At 40.0% G+C, this 22,987-nt stretch overlaps 1 protein-coding gene across 6 annotated transcripts in view; it reads left to right on the forward strand.

Annotated features, from left to right (window-relative positions):
- Positions 1–4,351: 4,351 nt before the first annotated feature.
- The window catches only part of LOC104893408 (nucleolin 2), a 58,110-nt gene continuing 39,474 nt past the window's right edge, over positions 4,352–22,987 (forward strand). For 2 of the 6 annotated variants that reach the window (XR_007274388.2, XR_002039950.3), the window contains exons 1-12: positions 4,354–5,787; positions 6,850–6,939; positions 7,017–7,253; positions 7,458–7,679; positions 7,763–7,871; positions 10,554–10,709; positions 11,627–11,688; positions 11,764–11,846; positions 11,958–12,031; positions 12,141–12,181; positions 13,115–13,157; positions 21,263–21,361. Coding sequence is in view for 3 of the 6 variants with exons in the window: in XM_010679511.4 (XP_010677813.1) it covers positions 4,549–5,787; positions 6,850–6,939; positions 7,017–7,253; positions 7,458–7,679; positions 7,763–7,871; positions 10,554–10,709; positions 11,627–11,688; positions 11,764–11,846; positions 11,958–12,031; positions 12,141–12,181; positions 13,115–13,157; positions 21,263–21,267 (2,361 nt within the window). In the remaining 3 variants the exon portion in view is untranslated. Of the gene's footprint in view, positions 5,788–6,849; positions 6,940–7,016; positions 7,254–7,457; positions 7,680–7,762; positions 7,872–8,616; positions 8,704–8,823; positions 9,009–10,553; positions 10,710–11,626; positions 11,689–11,763; positions 11,847–11,957; positions 12,032–12,140; positions 12,182–13,114; positions 13,158–21,262; positions 21,623–22,987 lie in introns of those variants that run through there. The other 4 variants (XM_010679511.4, XM_010679513.4, XM_048644663.2 and 1 more) reach the window with 4 other exon arrangements.

Below are 22,987 nucleotides of genomic sequence, written 5' to 3' on the forward strand. Positions count from 1 at the left end.
CAAGCTTTGTAAATTGCAATACATTTATATTTTACTCCCTCCGTCCCATAATATAGTGCTCACTTCTCATTTTTCACAAGAATTAAGGAAAATGGAAAGAGTTTTAGGATTTCACAAAAATATATATTTAAGTAAATGTTTATTGGGTATTTTTGTCTTGCAACTAGTTTTTTTCTTCTTTTTCCTTTAAAATAAAATCAAAGAGCAATAAATATACCTTGGAATGGTGTAAAACAATAAATAGGGGCACATATTTTAAAAGAAAGTAGGGGTATTTTGAAAAGTTTTATGTAGAAATGAAGGATAATTTAGTCCAAACAAATTGATAAAAAAGAAATAGGCATAATATTTTGGGACACCCAAAGAGGAATGCAAGCACTATATTATGGGACGGAGGGAGTATTTTTTAATTGAATTTTTTTCCCCCTGAATTCATATTGCATTTTTATTTTTTGATTTCAAAACTATAAACCCTAATTTCTTCCCCAATTTGATGATTTGGATGAAAAATCACCAAACTACCTCCAAAATTGCAAAACTAGTTTAATTCATATGAGTCAAAGCCTTAGTAATGAATTTGCTTCCAATCAAGCAAAGCTTTAGTATGAATTTGTTTCCAATCAAACAAAAACAAATTCGATGGTTTGTTAATGGAGGAGAGAGAAAGCTTCAATGAAGGAGAGAGTTCACTAATAAAATAAATAATCAAGATTAGAAAAACAAACATATTCGAGCTTGAGAAAGCTCCAATGGAAGAGAGAGAAAAAGAGTGAGAGAGAAAGGAAGAGATGATGTTTGTCGGTTGAAGGAGATGGAGTGAAATGAGATAAGTTGAAGTATTTTGCATTTCAAATGACAACAATTTTTAATGGATTTCAAATGACATAGGTTTAGGTATGTTTAATATGGATGTGGAATTGGGTCAAATCCAATTATAAATTCTATGGTTTGCCAAACATATGAATTGACCCAATTCCAGCATTTCAAATGAAATGTTTGTATCCAAACAGGCCATTAAAGTATTTTAAAATTGTTGAAATTTTTTCGGAGTATTGATTATAAATTCTAATGGTTATTTTAGGCAGAGATTTCTCTGTAGGCGACTTCTAAAGTTGTTAAAGTGGCCTATCAATTTGTCTACACAAGGTACGTGCATACCTATGTTTTGTTTGATGTAGTATCATATTTGGGAAGGAAAGTTATGTAGTATCATGTATAAGAACTTTGTGAGTTCATATATGATTGTTGTTATGTTTGATTTTACATGTTTTATGCTTGTGTATGAACATGTTAAGTATGAGATTTATATCATGTTTAAATGGAATATTGATGCAAGCATGTTGGTTGGGAACTTTATTTATTAATTCAAATGGGGGGATTAATATATTTATTAGTTGGATCATGATTGAATCATGTGTTCCCTTATATTATTATTTTCACTACTCTATGAGGATTGTAATAAAGAAGGAATTAATCTTGGATTGAAAGTTGTATGATCACTTATTTAATCCTGAAATAAAAGAAATAAAGTTGTGGATGTTTGATTATATTTTATCTGATTATATTTTATATGTGTTGCTTGTGTGTCATAACAAGTAATAATTGGTAAATCATGTAAAGTGAAACTTGGATAGTAATAAACTTTAAATTGGTGCACGTTTGAAGTTGGACAATCAGGAGTTGGGGTACATGGTGATCGTTCCATGGCTTTTTTCGGGAATCAGATTGATCACCGTTCCTATTTTTATTTAAAAGATTCATCGATATCGTAGGTCATTATGGAATATGGAGTCACGCCTGTATTTCATCTTCCTAGGTGAAGGCTGAATTTTAGTTAGACAACTCGGTCCAATGTCTATTCCATTAAAGTAATAAAAAAGGTTGTTAAAGTTTAGTTCAGTAAAAGTTATCTGCAGATTATTATGTTATTATTTACCCCTGCTTAATATTTATTAGTATCATATTAAGAATATTTATTTATTATTATGTATTACTCAGCTTTGTTGACTACATGTTTTGTTTGTATGTGTTGATCATGTGATGACCCATTCTTGGTGAACAGATTCTCTAGTGCATTGACATCTATAGGTGTGCAGATGATGCATCATGGAGTTTCGAGAATGGATAGCTTGTGTAGCATATTAATATTTATTGTTTTAGTAGATACATTTACATTTAAGTTTGGTTTGAAGTTATAGTTAACAATGTTGTTTGGTTTTAAAGTTACTTTGTTATTTATTATATTTCAATTCTAAAGTCTAGTTATATGTTTTCCGCTGCAAAATTCTGAATAAGTCGATACGTTATCACACGGACGATAATGCTTTGATGATTATCTAAGTTTTATATTCGAAAAATATTTTTGGAAAAGAGAGAATTATCGGGGTGTTACACAAACCCTAAACCAACCCCTGCCCACCACCCCCCCAACAACCCCCTCCCCCGCAGCCGCGCCTCCCCCTCCCCCACCATCCCTAGCCTGAATCCCCTCTTCTCCCCCCTACCCCTTCGAACTTAGTCGCTCCCCTTCCCCTGTAGCAAAATCGCGAATTATTCCCATCGTTGACGAGTGAGGATTTGGTGTTTACGAGTGTGTCGATGAGAGTGAGGGAGGATTTGATGGTCAGAAGCTGGTGTTGAACGTGAGAAATTTCGGTTGGTATTAATGAGTGCGTCGATGAGAGTGAGGGAGGGGGAGGCGCGAGGGAGGTCGAGGGGAGGGGGCCTGCGTGGGGGCTGCGGGGGAGGGGAGCTGGTGCGGCTAGGGTTGAGTTAGTGTTACTTAGGGTTTACTTAGGATATTTAGAATTAATTAGGGTTTTTAGGGTTGATTAACGTTAATAATTAAATGAGTTAACCGTCGTTAGTCAATAAGGGCATATGGATGTTTTTTTTAGAAAGTCGTGGGTATATGGTGATTTCGAAAAAAAATTTTGGGGTACCTGGTGAATAAAAAAAAGTCAGGGGTATTTGGTGAAAAAATCGTTAAATATAATACGAAGGAGTACTACTTTATTGCTAGTATTTAAGGGGGCATTTGGTTTCTATGGGGTAAAGAGAATGAAATTAAGAAAGGGTTAGAAGGGCAAAGGAAATCAAAACCCTTCGATTTAGAGTGGTGTTTGGTTAATATAATGTCAATCGTCTTTCTTCCTCCTTTTATCCTTCTCCCATCATAGCACCATCACTCCTTCCTCTTTTGCTGTTCCCCTGCCGCCTCCCCACCCAAGTAACGCCACCTTGTTACCCCCTTCCCTTTTCGCTGTCTCGTGTTCCCTGTCCCTCCCCTGAGCCGCCGCGTTCACCTCGATCCTCCCCTCCCTGTGCCGCTCTGTCGTGCTCACTCCCTCCCCTGCACCGTCGTTTTGACCCCCTCAATGCACCTCGTTGTCGCTTTCTCCCCACCTCTTCTCTACGCTGTCGCTTTCTCCCTCTCCCCTGTGCCGCGCGATCGCTTTCTCCCCCTCCCCTTCTACGCCGTCGATTTCTCCTCTCCCCTTCTCTATGTTGTCGCCTTCTCTCCATCCCTTTCTCGCTGCTGGTGCGTTGTTCTTCCAATTTTTTTTCTAAGAGTTGCCTTGTGGGTTAGTGGTGATTTAGGTGGTGGATGATAGTGATGTTACTCAACGGCTGGTTTGCGGTGGTAGGGTGTGTTGAGGTGGAGGTGTCGAGTTATGGTGGTAAGGTGCATAGGTGGTGGTGGTTGGGTGGTCAGATATGGTTGAATGGTTGGGTGTTCAGATGGATGGTCAAAGACATGGTCAATTATGAGTCAAAGAAAGGGTAAGTGAAATCCTTAGGAGTGGGTTAATAAAATTAGAGGACTTTAAAGATAAAGAAAGGATAAAAAATTGAGTTTTTTGCGGGGATATACCAAAGTAATAGGGCGTTTTGTGGAGATATACCTCACTAAAATTTTTTTGTCGGGATATACCAACCTAAATTTAAGTTTTGTTAAAAGGTACCAAAAACACTATTTTTGGCGAGAAAGTCAAATTTACAGCTTTTGACTTGCTTAATTACTCTTTGTATAGTGTGTGACATTCAATTTCTTCTATTACATTCATTTTCCTCCAACTTCCTCACTGTCACTTTGTGGCTCACTCGCGAGTTCCTACCAAGTCAAGAGTCGAAAATTTGACTTTTTCGCCGAAAATAGTGTTTTTGGTACCTTTTAACAAAACTTAAATTTAAGTTGGTATATTCCCACAAAAAAAAATTAGTGAGGTATATCTCCCACAAAATGCCCTATTACCCTGGTATATCCCTGCAAAAAACTCTAAAAAATTTCATTAATTTGAACAAACAAATAATAAATAAGAGAATCAAATTCCCTCATTCCTTAATCCCATATCCTTGCCACACCACCCCAACCAAACGTCCCCTTAGTATTTTCATCGAAGTTGTCGTCCACTTTGAGTTCACTCGTGCACTATAACTTCCATCTCCATTTCGGCATTTCCAGAAAATTTTTCAACAAAAGCGCCAAAAATATCACCCTACCAGTAGTCAGTAGCAAACACCGCAACACGCACTCGGCACAATAAGATGCCGCCAAGAGGCCGTCCACGACGCGCCGCTGCCCAAAAAGCGGCGCTTAAACCCTCCACTCCTCCAACAGAACCCGCCGCAGAAGAAAACACCGTTAAGGAGCAACCACTCGTCGAGGCTTCGTCATGCGACGTCGTTTTAGGTACCTCCTCCGAATCTCTAATCTCCGGTACATCGGAAACCGTCTCCGTGCATGAGGACGACGTCGTTTTGGAAACCCTAGCTCCAGTTGAGGATACTGTTAAGGGAGACGGCGTTGTTGTTGTTGCTGATGGCGGTGCCAGTATTGCTAGTAGTAGTGGCAATGTAGGGAAGGTGAAGAAGGTGGTGAAGAAGACAGTTAAGGTTGTGAAGAAGGTGATTAAGAAGGTTCCTAGGAAGGTTGTGAAAGATGAGGTTGCGCCGAAAGGTGATCAATTTGATAAGGCTAGTGGTGATGTTAATTCGATGCCGGAAGCTATTTCGACGATTGCTGATGATATAGTTAGTATTGGTGATCAATTAAAGGTGGAAAATCATGTTTCTGATGGTTTGGCCAGTGTGAAAGTGGAGGAGGGAGAGAAGGAGGTCGAGGAAGATGTGATTAAGAAGGTTCCTAGGAAGGTTGTGGAAGAAGAGATTGTGGCGAAAAGTGATCAACTTGATAAGGCTAGTGGTGATGTTGATTCCATTTCGAACACAAAGTCGACTTTTGGTGACGGTTTAGTTAGTATTAGTGATCAATTGAAGGTGGAAGATCATGATTCTGAGGGTTTGGTTAGTGTGAAAGTGGAGGAGGGGGAGAAGGAGGTCGAGGTTGAGGTCAAGGTCGAGGAGAAGAAGGATGATTTAGAAGGAGTTTTTAAAGGTAATAGTGAAGGAGTAAAAGAAAGTGAATTGATGGAAGTGGATAATGCTGCTAATAATGAGGGTGTTGTGGAGGAAAGAGGTGGAGAATGTGGAAAGGAAGGTGTGCATTTGGGAAAGGAAGAGGAGAGGGAGGGAGAAGAGGGGAAGTTGTTTAGAGGGGAATTGGAGGCGATGGAGCGAAGGAAGCGTAGGAAGACAGAAATTTTTATTGGTAGGTTGGATAAGGATGCTAAGGAGGAAGATATAAGGAAGGTTTATGGAGAGGCTGGTCATATTGTGGATTTGAGAATGATGATGAATAGCAAGACTGGAAAGCAATTCGCCTTTCTGCGTTATTCGTCTGCAGAAGAGGCGAAGAGGGCTTTGGAAAAGTTTGCCAAAGTAGAGGTATTTGTTTTTTTATTTGCTTATTTGATTCATTTGCTGTTTGGCTGCTGAATGAAGGGAAAGTGTGTTGTTTGTGGAATATTTCCTGCTGGTTGTTTGTGAGACCTTATCGAATTTTCTATATATGGACTGCTGTTTTAATGCTTATGATTAGAATTTGGAAGTCTAGACAGTGGTTTAACTATACTGACTTTTATTATGTACTTAGAATTATAGAATACTCATGGCTTGGGATCATCAATTGTGAATATATATGTCCTATTGTATGTTTGGTTTATCTGACTGTTGCTGCATCTTGGTATGTGGGGAGCAATAAACTTGTTTTTAGGATTTTTTGGAGCTTATCTAAGAGAACCTATGCTTTTGGGATGAGTAGCTTTAGATGTAGTAGCTCCATTTTATCTTTGGTATTAGTAAAGAGAGATATAGAAAAGAAGAATATATTTGATGAAATGTAAGTTATTCTTTGTAAATCAATTGAGTTAGAGGAAAGAAAACAATATACTCCATAAAAGAGATAAAAAAGGAGTTAAAAGGGGAAAGCAGTAACTACTTATATTCCTGGTAACCAAGATGTATAGAACCCGTAAGCTCAACAAGGACTACGGTTTCCAGTTACTATCTATTCCAACATATAAAACAAGAAAAATTTCTGGCTACATTTATTTTAAGCCTGAAACCTACCTACCTTGCACTCCCATCTCTAATTATAATATTTGCTACTTGCTAACTTCTTCCTGTAATTCTATTCTGTTTCTTACAACAGAATAACAGCTTTTGTAGAAATAGTGCCTATAAGATCATGTAATCATACTGATTTGTGGAACTAGTGAAATCCTAGGTATATGAATGAACATGTTTTTGATTGATGAAGGTGAGCCTAGCTCCACCTGGCTGTGGTAATTGCCAATTACATTATGCCCACTCTCTGGGAACCCTAGCACTGCAGTTCACCATATCTCGACTGGAAGAGTACTTTTGTATAGTCTGTTTTGTTCCTGTGCAAATTTAAATGTATTTTGGTATTGTATGATTTCTGACTGTAAATTCACGTGATTAAAGATATGCGGTAAAGAGTGTGGTGCTTCTCCTGCTGAGGGCAATGATACTATTTTTCTTGGTAACATCGACAAGAAATGGAAGGATGAGGATGTACGTCTCTTGCCATTTATAATCTCAACTAGCTTACTTTTATGGGTGGCTTGACTAACTGAATTATGTTTGGGTAGGTTGTCAAATTGTTAAACAAAATTGGAATTGACAAAATAGACAAGGTCACAGTTATGATAAATCCAAATAACAGAGAATGCAATCGTGGGTTTGCGTTTGTTGAATTTGAAACCATCAAGGATGCTCAGGTCGCTTATACGAAACTTCAAGAGAAAGGTGTATCTGGGAAGAATCAGAGATTAAAAGTTGCTTGGGCTGAACCTTTGAAGGAGCTTGATGAAGAAGAAATGCTAAAGGTATGTTAATCTGTTGATGCTATTGATGGAAAGAGACTTCCAAGGTTTGGCCTAATGACCAGTAAAGTTGAGCTATTGAGTTTTCATTAGCATGTGTAGGAATGGTTTTGAGCACTTTAATTGCATCTTCATTTTTTAATGGATAGTTGATAGATCTTCTAGAAATTGAGCATGACTGTTGGTGGTTTAATTAACACTTTGCAGGTCAAAACCGTGTATGCTGAGTTCATACCATCGTCTTGGGATGAAGAGAAAGTGAGAGATTCTTTTAAGAAGTTTGGGGAAATAGATGATGTCGTTCTTGCCCGGAACTTAAAAACATCCAAGAGAAAGGACTTTGCATTTATTCGCTATAAAACCCGAGTTGCTGCTATCGGATGCATTGAATCATTTGGTCATGAGTTAAGAGATGAAGATGGAACTAAGGTTTCTGCCCTTATGCTAACAGTTTGTTGATGCTTACATCAATATCTGGATTTAACAATTTTGTGTAATTATGTTTTTTATAGGTAAATGTGAAGGTATCCCTTGCTAAACCAATGACAAAGGGAAAGAAAAAAACAGACGCACATCCTGTTGTTAAGGAGGCCCACATACCAAAGCCAAAAACCATCCGTAGTGAGTTAATGTTGTACATGTCAATCAATTACTTGCTTGAGAGAATTAAGATGAAGGATGTAGTTGTAGGCTTGTAGCAAATCTGTTGATTGAATATTGCGTGATTGATCAGCTAATTGCATTTATAAGATTTTTGATAATATTAATAAAATTCTAAACATAGTACTAATATAAATTATAGGGGAAAAGTTGTCAGATCCTACCTAAATCAACTTTTTGTGAAAAACTACCCTAAAAGATGAAATTTGTGAAAAGCTCCCATTACATTTTGTTGCAAATCACTGCTTTTGGCGTAATTCCAGATCTTTGACCTTCGCGGCATATTTTTCTTTGATGAGGCCTCCCCCCCTTTCCCTCCATATCTTAGCTACTTTGAACTCCCCTTTTCATTCTTCTGTCCCACTGCTTTAAAGCCTCCCACTCGTACTCTCTGTCCAAAAACTGCTTTTTTTTTGGTTTCTTTTGTTCCCTGTTGCATTATCTGTAGTCTCCACCTACAGTCCTACTCAATCTATAGTTCTAGCAGTCTGTCAACAGTCATCAAATCTTCCATATCAGGCTATCAGCTACCTCCCAAACCCAAGCAGCAAAAGGGTAATGCAGCGAAACATGAAGATCACAAATGAACTTGAGCTCCTAGGGAGCTTGCAACTACACCCCCTATACACTTTTTGTTGTTTCCTTTAAGAGGTTGAGTTGCTTTACAGAGAGGCCACACAGACACTCTAACCTTGAGATGAACCAGGACCTTCAGAAGCTTCTTCCAAATGAACCCGTTGACAACTGTCAATGATGCTGCCATGCTACATATCTTCCTAAAACGAGCAAAATGGTATGCTATTTTGACGGAGTAGTTGCCATGTTTAGTGAATACCCACACTAACTTATTACCAGCTATGGGTGAGCATGAAGGCAATATATAGCTAAGAGTAGATTCATATGATTTATTCAGGAATTGGATAGAGGGAGTAAATGTGAAGCTTGGAAATAAGGGAACTAATGAAAAGAATGGGGGAGTTGAAAATCAGCTAAAAAATGGAGGGAAAAGGGCTCATCAAAGCAAAGATGCATGGTGTGACTGGTCAACTCGGAGAAAAGGTCAATAGCCCAAAATCCACCCAAACGTAGTGTTTTGCAACAAAAGATATTTGATAAGGTAGTTTTCCGGAACTTTTCTGATAAGTTAATTGTTCACATTAAGTTATTATAGTAGGTAGTATAATAATAATAATTTATCATGATGTATTAAAATGTTACTGTAGGTTGATGGTAAAGGACTATAAAGACACTCTGTGAAGATTATTAGAGATGAACATGCAATAGTTTCATGACCTATCTCATGTCAAGGCTAATGTTTAGAATTTGAAATTTGAGCAGTTGGGCTATTGATTATTTAGCATTGAAGCATTTTTAGAGCACTTACAAAATCGTGTATCCAAGACATATTGGCTTCTGTCAATTAGAAGTTTTCTCATTCTAACAAGAGCTATAGTATGAGGAATCTGTTCAGCTGCTTTTGATACTTGGATTTTTGTTCAACTCCTTTTTCTTTGCCTCACTCAGATTCTTGCCACCCTTGTGCATACCTAATACCTATTTCAGACTTTTATCTGATATTGTAGCCGAGATTCTACTTTTAAGGTGTAGATAAACTTTTGGATAAACCTGTCGTATTCATAACTGGTAATTTTCCAGCCTCTCTTTATGACTCCTTGGGCTTGATCTATTCGCTGACAAGCCGTTGTTTCTCTCTGTGCTGGAAATCGGCAACTCTCAGCTCTCTCTCTCTCTCTCTCTCTGTGTAGCTATCTGGTAATACTCTCAGCTTTGAGCTGCTTAATAGCTTGTATGTTATTCCTTTTGTCTCTTCACTGCTGATGATAAATGTTGATGGGTTGTATATATATTAGTAACTATGCCCTGGTGAAGTCCCGAGTGATTGTTTATATGTGCTCTTGTATGGACAAAAAACCATCTGCTAAATGCAATAGGTAGGCAATTGGGCCAAGACTTTTGGAATACAAATTTGGATTCTAATATGTAGCATAGTCACTAGTTAGTTTATTGGGAGCTGGACAACTTGGGATTACTATCATATTATAGACGATGCTTCCTTTATACATATCTGAACACGGGACAACGTCTCCTTGTCCTAGAATTTTGAGCCTTTACTAGTTACATGTGGACACATACCTTTATCCATCACCCAAAATGAGTTCAGATAACGTAGTTATGTAGGCATAGATTACAGTTGAAGGAAGGATTTTGCAATCTATGGTTTAAGTTACCTGTAGGATGGGAGGTAGAAGTGATATTTTTGCAATATCTGGAGCCAGTCTTCTTTTTTCATTGACATTCTCTTGTTGTGGAGGACTGGGAGTCTGTTGAGGAATCAGCTGCCTCCTCAGTTGCTTTGTTATGATTGCTATAGGCGATGTAACTCTGAGTTATTTAGAAGTTGCCTGCCTTTTGTATTGTCGATCTACCATGTATTTTTGCCCATTAAACAGAGGTGTTTTTTTTGGCTAATAATGCACATAATTCCCATATTGTATTTAGGTTCAATTGGTGGATGTTCATAGAAATGTATCTCTCAATGTCTAGTGTCCTTATGTTTGTCGATATATGTTATATATTGATAATTAATCGACAATGATGGGTGGATATATCGACTCTATACAGGTAAAGTTAGGCCAAGTGATCAGCGATACAGGACACAGCCAAATGTACCTCATTATGGTATTCAAATTCCTGAGATGTCTTCTACAAATGTGGAATTAGTCCGATTGTTGAGGGAGCAAGCTTCCGGGAGGCCGCCACATGCAAGCTTAAGAAACAGTAATCATATTCTTTCTTGGCTGTAGTATCAAAGTCTTGCATTGCATCTTTAGCCAAAGATATGAATTTGGCTGGATATATATTTCTAGCATTGTCTGGAAACTCTCTTTAAGTTTTTTGTTTCCGAATAAATATGCTTTTCACTATTTGCCATCGGTCCCAAACTGTAGATGAACTTTAAAGTTATGCATTTTTTTTATGGCATGAAGGATTTACATGGAGAGAGCTCCTGCCAGCTCTTATGTGACTAACAAACATCTCCTCCAATACATGTTAAGAGATGAATCACATGGATGTATACTGAAGAAATAACAAGAAGCATATAACTTAGAAGTAAAAAATCAATACTAAAAACAATAGGATGTATGAGTAAATAACAGCTTCCAATAGTTTCCTTTTCAGCACCAAAAAAGAAGGAAGCTTCCTTTTACCACGTCTAGTTGATATAACCTGCTCCCTTGGCCTGTGTATCTCTTAAAGCATGTAATCATCATCGTTTCGTGCCAAGGGATGTTTGCATGGATGGGTGAATACTAAACACCCTTTGGTAGAACAATTTTTATTAAGACAAGAATTGGGTTTAGACTTTAAAGTGGAAGTAAGCTTCAAAAAGCTCGTAATACTAGTGTTTGCTCCTGTTTAATCTTATCAATGTTGTTATCCTTTAAAGCTTTGATTTCTTTTCTTTTCTTGGAAAAAAGTTCATGTTTGCAAGATGCTAATCATATATGATTATAAAAGCTGTCATCCAACCATATCTTGCTCAGTGGCCAGTGCACTCGTATGTTATGTGCTGTTTGGTTTATCCAATATCACGTCACTGGAAGCCCTGTGATGGAACTTGAGCTTTCCTTTCCGACTCTCTTACGGTCGTTGGAAATGATATGGAATAGTGTAACTTTTTGGTCTACTTGCAGGTCCTATGGATGTCCACTACTCTAGCCCTTTATCTGGGAGAAAACGTCAGTTTTCTTTGTTGGTAAGTGTTATCAATATGCAGGTGCTTTTTTTTCAGTTGCCTTTTGTAATATATCCCTTGTTTTTATGCTACTAGGAAACCGATCCACTGTCTGGAGACTTCAACAGATATCATCACTCCCGTTTAGATGCTTCTTATGCAGCTGCAAACTCTAGGTTGTTCACTGTTTATCCATGTATAATTATACAGCTTTTGGGTAATGTTAGTATTCACGCCATATTTATTTATGCTTTACATGTCCAATAATAAGCTATTATTGCTTGTTTCAGTCACAATAGAGTGCCACCTAGTGGTCTTACAAGCCCCATGGCTTACCATCAGCGACATACTGGGTATCCTTCTGGTATGTGGACTTGGAATTTTCAGTTTTTTGTTGGACTGTATTTTCTGTCTATAGGAGTAATTTATCGATGTTTTGCTTACTAGGATTTCTTTTTTCTTTATGTATCCAGGATCACTTTATGGGGGTAGACATTATGCATACAATGCCGAGGTATGTTGGACACCGTTCACTTGTGCCTAGTTTACTACTAGTGGTGTGTTTGCTTATAATTGAACCCAATGCAGACCTACTGTCTGATTTTAATCTACTAGCCCTAGTTGCACCCAAACATATCATGAAGAAACTGCTAGCCCTAGCTTAAAAGAAAAAGAAAAAGAAAAGTAAACCACAATTTTCTTTTATCCATGTCACTTGCCTCGCTTCATGAGGCATCCAATCAAAAATTAGCATGATGTTAAAAATGCCAACATTAGTTGTTGGTCTTTTGTCTTGCTCTATAATTTTTGAAAATGTTTATACTATGTATCCTTCAGAAATACTCCTATTACTCACCAAGCAAGTTCGCTATTTTGGAGGCTGGGTCACCCATTTACTTGCCTCCACTAATCTCTCTTGCTCCAGTCTTTCCTTGAAACTTCACATTTGGTGGTTTGGAGTTGAAACTTTGTTACTATTATATTACCTATCAAGCAAGTTGGTCATTTTAGATATGATGATTTTGTCTACTTGTATAGTTGAATTCCAAACTCCTCCCCTGTTCCCCCAAAATAAAGTACTTCCTCCGTTTCTAAATAAGTGCAACACTTCTTGTTTTCACGTTTGCCAATGCATTATTTTAACCATTAATATCTTCAATTATCAATAAATAAAAATTATAAAAAGTTGATATTAAAAAAATTCACATTCAGACGAATCTAACAAGATCCCACATGACTATGTTTTTCCTAAAATGTAAATCACCAAAGCTAATTAAAGTTTAAACTGTGAATAGTAAACACTATGCAAATGTTGCACTTATTTAGAAACGGAGGAAGTATATGTTTAGTAAGTGTCTTGTGTATTTCTCTTCATGGAGCACCTCTGCTCGAAATGGAAGGAGTTTCTGACTCTCTGACATGCTTCTGCTGTCTCTTGTTTTGGCAGATCAGGGATAATGCACATGAGAGCAGTTTCCTATATCGGCGATGTAAGTAACTCAACCAAGCTCCCCACTCCCCGTCCTGTGCGTAAACCTTGCTGCATGCAACGTGTGTTGATAGTCTATGTTGTGTCAAAATGCTCATGCTGCTACTAAGGTGCTGAATTGTTCATGCTACTAAGGTGCTAAAATGTTTTTGCTACTAAAAGGTGCTATTTTCAATTGTCTCATTATAGGATTCAGTTTCTTCACCCCTTGTGTGGTTATTATGAACTTGCATGTCTTGTACAAAACTTCGATAATGCTATAAGATCAGTTAGATATTCTCTTAAAATCAGATATAGATCTGTATCCCTACTTTACCTTGTGTGGAGGGGTTGGTGCCTTGGTGGTTAGGGTGGGTCTAGAAATTGTATTTCTAGAGAACCAATGTACTCCTTCGATTTATCACAGTTTGAGCTTTTCCCTCTTAGAGAACCAAAATCCACTTCACATTTTTCTAGTCAACCTTTCCAGTATTCTCTTCATCACATCAATTTGTATTCACCCCAACAGTCTTACTATTTTTTCTATCTCTATCTACCAATTTTTTTTCTTTCACATACTAACAACTATCTTTAATATATGGGAAAAATGGATCAAAATAACCCCAACTTTGGCCCGACACTTTTAATACCCCAAACTTTGAGTTTTTCTTTAAATACCCCCAACTATTGGGGATGTCCGCCAAGAATGCACCCTGACCTAAAAGAACCGGTTTAGCAGGTTAAAAATGTCATATGTCGTGCTCTTATTAGTTTTTTTGTTTTTTGTTTTTTTTATCACCCCACCCTTACCATTTTCTATTCCTACCCCTCCCCCTTCTCCCCCACCTCAACCATCAGTCCCCCTCCTCCCCCACCCCTCCCCTTCACACCACCCCCCAAAACCCAACAGCCTACCTTCCCCCACCACCCACTGCCACTTTCCCTCACCCCCACTACCGCCCTTTCTAGACCCCATCCATTTTCCCTTAATAGTGATAAAAGTTTCAACATAACCATCTAATACCAGAGGTTGTGCACCCAATTATTACCACGGAAATTAATAGTTGGATCCTCAAAAAGACAATCCTAAGCATAGATTGAAGAGGTAAAATCATCGAAAATTGTTCTCAAATCTCATGTGTGCTTGTTGGTGTGAGTCTAAAAAATCTAATTAGTCGGTTGGACATGTGAAGAAGGTTGAGGGGAGTAAACAATCTCTACAAATATATATGCAAAGTATCACTTTTGAGCATCTGAATGGTCAAGCATATGTAAAAAGTTAAAAGTTTCCGAAGAGAAACTCAGACCTCACTATAGGTCCCGCCCTACCTTAACAAAAAAAAAACAGACGTGATTGTGGCCATTTGGGCGGTGGCGGAGGTATATGAATGCAAGGGGTAGTAGTGCTACCCTGTTTTTGAAATTGTGGTTTGGAAGGGGGTTAGGGGAGGGGGGGGATTCGACGGGGTGGTGGGGGAAGGGGGGATGCTGGGGTGGTTGGGGGGACTACTGGGGTAGGGGAGGGGGGCTGGGGTGAGGGAAGGGTGGTAGTGGGGGGGTGAGGGAAGCTGGCAGTGGGTGGTAGGGGGTGATGGGAGTTTTTATTTACAAAAGTTAATAGAGATAAAAAAATAAAAAAAAATACCTTGTTAACAGGTTACCGATCATCTGGGTGCATTTCTGGTGGACCTCCCCAATAGTTGGGGGTATTAAAAGCGGACGGGCCGGGTATTCTGATCCATTTTTCCTAATATATGCTACAAACCCAAATGTGATAAATAAAAAGGGACAGACAAAGATTTTCTTGAAAGTTGTGTCATTGTTGCTATTAGTTTCCATTTTCATCATCTATCCCGAGTACGAAGCATTTGGCTAACATCAATCCTACGTATAATTTTGTAACAAACCAGACCTGCTGTCACCTCTCAACTATGGAAATGTGCTCAGCAATGCAAATAACAGTCAAGAACAGAAGAAATAATCACAGAAAATAGGTGGTGTATTGATTAATGAGAACAAAGGTTTACAAGATAAGTCGGGGCTTTCGAGAGGCCAAGATCTCTCCCAATTACTCTAAGTAATCACTCAATTTCTGGATACCTTCACCCTTTCTCTCTTCTATTATTTATAGCTCCTGAAGCTCCCCTTCTCTCCTCTTAAGGACACCTCACTATCCAGCTCACTCATCCTTGGGTCCAGGATATTCCCTGACATTCCTTGATTATTCAGTCATTTCGGTAAGTTTTGCAGGTGTCCGTTGCTCCTCTTCTTCTCCTTGTGGTCCCTTCTTGTCACGTATACGGTACGTTATTAATATGGGTGAGGTGGATTTGTTGCATTACCCCGGCCCAAACACTCACCTTGTCCTCAAGGTGGAAGTGCCATCCACTCAAGGTCTTGATTGATGGTGTTTGGAATTCCAGTCACAGCTGTTGCATCTCCTACTGCCTTCTTTAGTTGAGACACGTGAAATACGAGGTGTACCTTGCTATGTGCTGGGAGTTGATGCCCATAGGCAACTTAACCAATGCGTTTTATAATGGTATAGGGACCATAGAAACGGGGTGCTAACTTTTCAAAGGGGCGCTTGGCTAATGATTGTTGACGATGGGGCTGCAATTTCAGGTAGACTTGATCCCCGACCTCGAACATTTCTTCTCGACGATGTTGATTAGCATACTTGGACATCCTTTGTTGGGCTTTAATAAGGTTGGTCCTAAGATCATCCAGCACCGCTTCTCGCTCTACCAACAAACTCTCCAAACTATCCACCGCGGTGTGCCCTTTTCCCGAGCGAAGCAATTGCGGGGGTCCCTTTCATAGAGTGCCTCGAAGGGCGTGGTTTTTGTAGATAAGTGCGGGGATGAATTGTACCAAAATTCTGCGCAATGTAGCCATGCTCCCCACTGTCTTGGCTGTCCTGTAGTGAAGCATCTAAAGGTATGTCTCGAGGCACTTGTTTACCACCTCCAACTGACCATCGATTTGCGGGTGGTAAGCGGTGCTTCTCTTCAACAGAGTTCCTTGGAGGCGGAACAATTCATTCCAGAACAAACTCATAAAAATGCGATCCCTATGCGACACAATGGAAGAGGGAAACCCATGTAACCTCACTACTTCCATGATGAGTATTCTGGCCACCGTATACGCTGTAAAGGGATGTTTGAGAGGTAAAAAGTGAGCATATTACGTGAGGCGGTCCACTACGACAAACAACGTATCGCATCCTTTGGAACGTGGCAGACCTTCGATGAAATCCATAGTGATCTCATCTCACACCATCTTTGGAAGAGGAAGGGGATGCAAAAGCCCCAATGGACTTAAATTGGTAGCCTTGAACTGAGATTCGACATTTTAGCACATATGCCTCCACATCCCTTCTCATGGCTACCCAATACCATTTCGATGCCAACCGTAAGTAAGTTTTCAGGTACCCCGAATGCCTTCCAATAGGAGAATCATGATATGCCTCTAGTAAGATGGACACTGATGACTTAGGGATAACCACCCTCCCTTTGTACAACAAGCGCCCTTCAAGCAGTGAAAAGTATGGGTGGGCATCTAGATCCTTCTTAAGATCTGCTACTATTTGCTACAACATGGCGTCTTGCTCCACTTCTTTATCCAATTCTGCCGAGTCTACCTCTTGCGTGCAAATCACAGCTCCCAACTCTACCTCCCCATGATTTTTGCGGGACAACGTGTCTTCCACTCTATTGGAAGCCCCAGGTTTGTACTGAATTTCAAAGTCCAGCCCGATGAGCTTACTAACCCATTTTTGGTATTGAGAACCGACTTCCCTTTGTTGCATAATATATCTTAGACTTTGTTGGTCTGTTCTCACCATAAAGTGTCGTCCGAGAAGGTAATGGCGCCACTTTTGAATGGCCATACATATCGCCATTAATATCTTTTCGTATACGGATTTGGCCTGATATTTCGGCCCCACTAACTTGCTATAAAAAGCTATTGGGTACTGTTCTTGCATCAACACCGCCCCTACTCCATACCCACTGGCATCGATTTCTAGAACGAATGTAATCTTGAAGTTAGGTAAAGCAACACCGGAGTATTTGTCATGGCTTCTTTGAGGGCTTGGAAGGCTTGGTGTGCTTCCTTGGACCACCCAAAACTATCCCTCTTTAATTGAGCAGTGAGGGGTTGCCCAATTTGAGCATAATTAGCCACAAATTTTCTGTAGTACCCCCGTGAGCCCTAAGACCCACGTAATTCCCTCAAATTCTTGGGGGGGGGGGGATCCACCATTGGCTCGTATCTTTTCATAATCCGCTGCTACCCCATCTTTGGATATCCGATGGCCCAAATAAGCAACCTCTGGCAGCCCAATCTCACATTTCTTCAAATTCACAAATAACTGATTTTCTTCGTGTTTGCAGCACATTGCCAAATGTGCTTCATGTTCCTTTTCATTGGCACTATACACAAGAATATCGTCAAAAAATACAAGGACGAATTTACAAAGAAAGGGTCGGAATACCTCGTTCATGAGTGACTGAAATGTCGCCGGAGCATTAGTCAATCCGAAAGGCATTACTAAGAATTCAAAATGTCCTTCGTGGGTTCGGAAGGCGGTTTTGTTGGCATTGTCGGGTTTGAGCAGAATTTGGTGATAACCCGGCCTTAAGTCCAACTTGGTGAATATTTTGGATCCATGTAGTTTGTCCAAGAGTTCGTCGATAACCGAAATGGGGTATTTATCGTGCACGGTCTCCTTGTTGAGGGCCCGATAGTCAACACAAAATCGCCAAGACCCGTCTTTTTACCGCACAAGTAACACCAGACTTGGGAAGGGGGTTGTTGACAGCCTTATAATTCCAGCTTCTAACATCTCAGTAATCAAACGCTCAATTTCGTCGTGGGGGTATCGGTACGGTCGTACTCCTACCGGATTGCTGCCTTGTTTTAGAACAATTTGATGCTCGTGTTCCCGGCGAGGAGGTAACCCAGTGGGTGGCTGAAATACTCCTTAGTACTGCCTCATAACTTTTTCCAAGTAAGCTGGTATCTTTTGCCTTACTTCTTCTTGCACTCCCTCTGCAGGTTGCCTTTCCATTTGTCTCGAATACCCCCTCTTTCCCTCCTAATAGTTCGAATCATAACTCTAAGGGAGATGCATGATCGAGTCAAGGAGGAGTCCCCCTTCATAGTGACCATTCTGCCTTCATGATTAAACCTCATGGTCTGTTCTTTCCAGTTGGTCACTACAACCCCCATTTTCTCCAACCATTGTACCTCTGGGTCAACCACCACCACCGCCGATACCACGACCGATGCCTTCATGGAGTCCTCGTTGCCCAATGATACCTCAAAATTCCTTGCCTCGATCACCGTATTCCTAGCTTGGCCACCGCCTCGAGTGAAACGAAATTGTGGGTGGCGCCTGGGTCAACCATCACCACCACCGATACCCCATGAATTTCCCCCAATATCTTCATTGTTTTCGGATTTGTGAGCCCGATTACTGAATTCAATGATACTTCCGAGGGCGTTGCGGCTTCGACCTCTACCTCTTCTCTAACTTCCCTTTCGTTGAATTCCCCTTCTTCTTCCTCGCCTTCGTAAGTTAGCAATACGCTCAACTCCTTTTTCCGACACCGTTGTTGGTGGCCTATGTTCCATTTTTCGTCGCATCTAAAACACAAACCCTTTTCTTTCTTTTCCTGGAGTTCTCGTTCAGTGAGGCGTCGTATTTCACGTGTGGGTCTAGGTGAATAGTAATTCCCCCTGTAGGCGAGTTTTGGGCTATTGAACCGGCCCAATTTTTGTTAAGATAGTTAGTGGACTGGGTTGGTGTGTTTGGGTTAAGGGTTGGTGTGTTTAGTGGGTTTTTTGTGTGTTTAGTAGGAAGGGTTTTTGTTTTGGATTCCCCATGTGCCTTGCCCTCTCTGGCCCACCATGGTATAAGACTTGGGCCCTTTTGCTACTCGGATCTTCTCCTCAGCTCGTGATGCGTAATCCATGGCTTGATGCCTTGATCCAATGTCATCGGCCCCATCTGCCTCACTTCTGCTTTGATATCATCCTTTAGCCCATGTAAAAACCGCTCCATTAATATCCGTTCTGGTACTTGGTCTAAGGGAGCTGCGAACTTTATGAACTGCCGGCGGTAATTGACCACGGTGTCCACTTGTCTAACCGCCACCCATTGTTCTTGCTGTAGAGTTTTCGTACCTTTGACCAGCGCCGTATTGGTCGACGACGGTGTTCTCAATTGTACCACGATAGGGCGTTTCTCTCCAACCCTACCACCGCTGCCTTCATTTTCTCATCCTCCGTGAGATAATAGAAATTAAAATATCTCTCTGCTTTAACCACCCAGCCATCTGGTTCTTGATCGTCAAAAAGGGGCATGTCCAACTTCCTATACCTCCTATTACCACCACCGTGTCCGCCCCACCCAGATCCGCTGTCCCTCCGTGGTCTCCACTCCTGGGTTCTTCCCAGCTCCTCCACCGTTTCTTCCTCCGCGGTCCCAGTTCCCACCACCCTCCGGCGTTTCCTTCCCAGCCTCCGGTGTTTCCTTCCCAGCCTCCGGTGTTTCCTTCCCAACCCATGCCCTGTCTTCCACTAGGCCCCGATCCTCCTCCACCAAGGGTTCCCATAAATGCCCCTCCTCCTCCGGGGTTTTCGGCGAAGGTCATCTCCTCATCACCTCTTCTCTCCTTGTTGTTGCGGGCCTGAACCCTCCTTGCTCAACATCTTCTCCTTGGTACTCCTCCTCTTCGTGTGCCCTTAGGGAAGGTGTTCTGTGTCGAGTCAGGGCATTCCTCACCTCCTCCTTAAACTTGTTTTGATCTGACCGGAGTTTTTCTATCATACCTTCTTGCGTCTCTCTGGAACGCTCAATCCAACCTTCCAATCTTTAGAGGGAGAGTTCCATGCTGGAAACAATGTGGTTGGTGATGGATGACTGCATGTCAGCTGCCGCCTTCGCTACTGCAGCAGCTATCTCCTCCGTCATCGTGTTCCTTACGTTAGCTACCTCTTCCTCGAACCTGTCCATGCGTTGAGCATTTTGGACTGACGTTGGTGGTGCCATGGATCTTCGTGCTCTGATACCAAGATGTAACAAGCCAGACCTGCTGTCACCTCTCAACTATGGAAATGTGCTCAACAATGCAAATAACAGTCAAGAACAGAAGAAATAATCACAGAAAATAGGTGGTGTGTTGATTAATGAGAACAAAGGTTTACAAGATAAGTCAGGGCTTTCAAGAGGCCAAGATCTCTCCCAATTACTCTTTAAGTAATCACTCAATTTCTGGATACCTTCGCCCTTTCTCTCTTCTATTATTTATAGCTCCTGAAGCTCCCCTTTTCTCCTCTTAAGGACACCTCACTATCCAGCTCACTCATCCCTGGGTCCAGGATATTCCCTGACATTCCTTGATTATTCTGTCATTTCAATAAGTTTTGCAGGTGTCCTTTGCTCCTCTTCTTCTCCTTGTGGTCCCTTCTTGCCACGTCTACGGTACGTTATCAATATGGGTGGGCGAGGTGGATTTGTTGCAAATTTAAACTGCAGGTTTGACAAGATCTTTTCTTTTTGTTTGTCTCTCTCTGGAACCTTTCTCAAAAATTAATACCCACATGATCCTCACATTTCCCGTTAAATTTTTGCTTCTTGTGGAAATTGAACTGCCTGAATATATCAAATATTTACCCTCTTATTTAACCAAGAAATTAGAAACCGATCTCCTCTGTAGATGCACTGCAGTCTGCGCATAATGTGGCCTTTTTTGCTAACACTGATATATGGGGATAGAGTATAACCTTTTCTGATCAAGTATTGGAAGTTGGAACTATGAGTTTTTATGAGCGAATCATGTAAATGCAATAGTGAGAAATCCGTTGTATTGTTTGAATTACTCATTTTCTCTACAAAACAAGTCTTGAATTAATACAAGGGGCTACTCTTCAGATTCTTCTGTCTTGGTTTTAGACCAACCTCTGTGAATATGATGGGGTCTATATGTTTTGAATGATGTTTCCAAAAACGCTTAAATTTCTTGTGTTCTTTGGTGAATGCCAATGTTTTATAAGAGTAGTCTAGGTTGTTCTCCAAGCATAGCTATATATAAGAGTCTTTACACAAGCCTTTTACAGATTAACAGTTGGAAGACTGAAGAGAATGGTAACTTGGCGTGATGAGATGTAGCCTGGTATCAGAATGGTCTCACAATCAATTAGTATGATTGTCAAGCGGTAATTTTATTCGTCTTCTTTCCTTGTGATGTGATATTTCCAAATTAGGCTGTTAGAATTTACTCTCTTTCTGCAATATAAAATAACTTCCGGTAGTGAATGAAGGTCATTATGTCTTCTTTTTCGAATTTGCAAGGATTGTTCGTATTATACTACTTTGAAAGTTGAAACAGTTCATCTTAGCTTGTTCATCAAGTGTTGAACTCTGTCTCAAAACATTCTTTATCCAAGACATCTTTAATGGTGTCTGATCACAGTGCACCTTCGTCTTTGCCTATAAGGATCCAGTGACAAAACTTAAGCTATCCTAACTGGTCGAGACAGTTTTTAGACTTTGTCAATGCAACATACTCCAAATGAAACTGGTGATCCAAAGAGCATGTTTGTACTTCTAGTTACAGCGCCTCAGCATCTGGCACTAGCTTTTTCTTCGTTTTGTTCCATTTCTGGCTTTCAAAACTGTCATTGATATCATCCATCAAATATTAGCCGTGTAATAATACCAGAAAAAATGTTTCTAATGCGCAAACACATTTTGAACCTACCATAATCAATTATTTTCTACCAAGTTTCAACACTTTGAAGTATAACTGAATATGGTATTTCTGTCAAAAATGCAAGTGAAGGACAAAAGTGTCATCTATTTTATGGAAGGACAAAAGTGTCATCTATAACTGAATATGCTTCAGTTGCCAGTTTTATACCATATGGCTAAAATATTCTTATATGCAAATACGGTCCTTCACAATTTCCAGAATTGCAAATATTGGGTTCTCATTCTGGCTTATAAAACTTTGTAACCTGCCAGCAAATCTGCAGGTTACACCCCGAAAAGTTCTTTAGATCCGTAAAGAGTGTTGTAACCTAAGATGAAAGGTATTTTGAGCAATCCATCTAAAGCAAGTTGCACTCATTTTGCAACTAGGGCACTTGGTCATATACATCCCCTTTGATGTACCATCTATGCCATTATTGTGCAGAGATTTTGTTTTGTGTAAAACTTTTCATGCACTGCCATATCGAGAAATCTAATATATGTGATCTTTTATTATCCTACGTTGCAGAGATTTTGTTTTGTGTAAAGCTTTTCATGCACTGCCATACCTGAGAAATCTAATTTATGTGATCTTATTATCCTACATGTATTTCCTTATATGTATTCCTTATAGGCTAAGTGAATGTGTGCTCTCTCTCTCTCTTTTGGTTGGGGGGAGGTAGGAATTGCAACGGGTCGGACTTGGATTGGATTATGTATAATCCGACTCTAACCTTACAAGAAGTCGGATTTTAAATCTGACTCCGACTCCGATAATTTGAATTCGATCCGACTTAAAATTTGAACATCCGACTACGATCCGACTCCGAATATGACATTCGACCTCGATAATTCGAATATCCGACTTTTTTTTTGCACGTTTTCATATGGTTTTATATTATAAAAAAAAACTTGTATAATAAATATAATGTAATCATTACTAACAATTATATATTCATATGACAATAATTTAAATTTAACTAAGCACATAAGATTAAATAGGCAAATACATGATTAAAAAGAAAGGTCCATAAAACAAAGTTTTCAACTTCATCCAAATCAATCTAAGGTACATACAACAATAAGAATCT

Source organism: Beta vulgaris, chromosome 5, assembly GCF_026745355.1.
Source record: "Beta vulgaris subsp. vulgaris cultivar EL10 chromosome 5, EL10.2, whole genome shotgun sequence".
NCBI classification, from domain to species: domain Eukaryota; kingdom Viridiplantae; phylum Streptophyta; class Magnoliopsida; order Caryophyllales; family Amaranthaceae; genus Beta; species Beta vulgaris.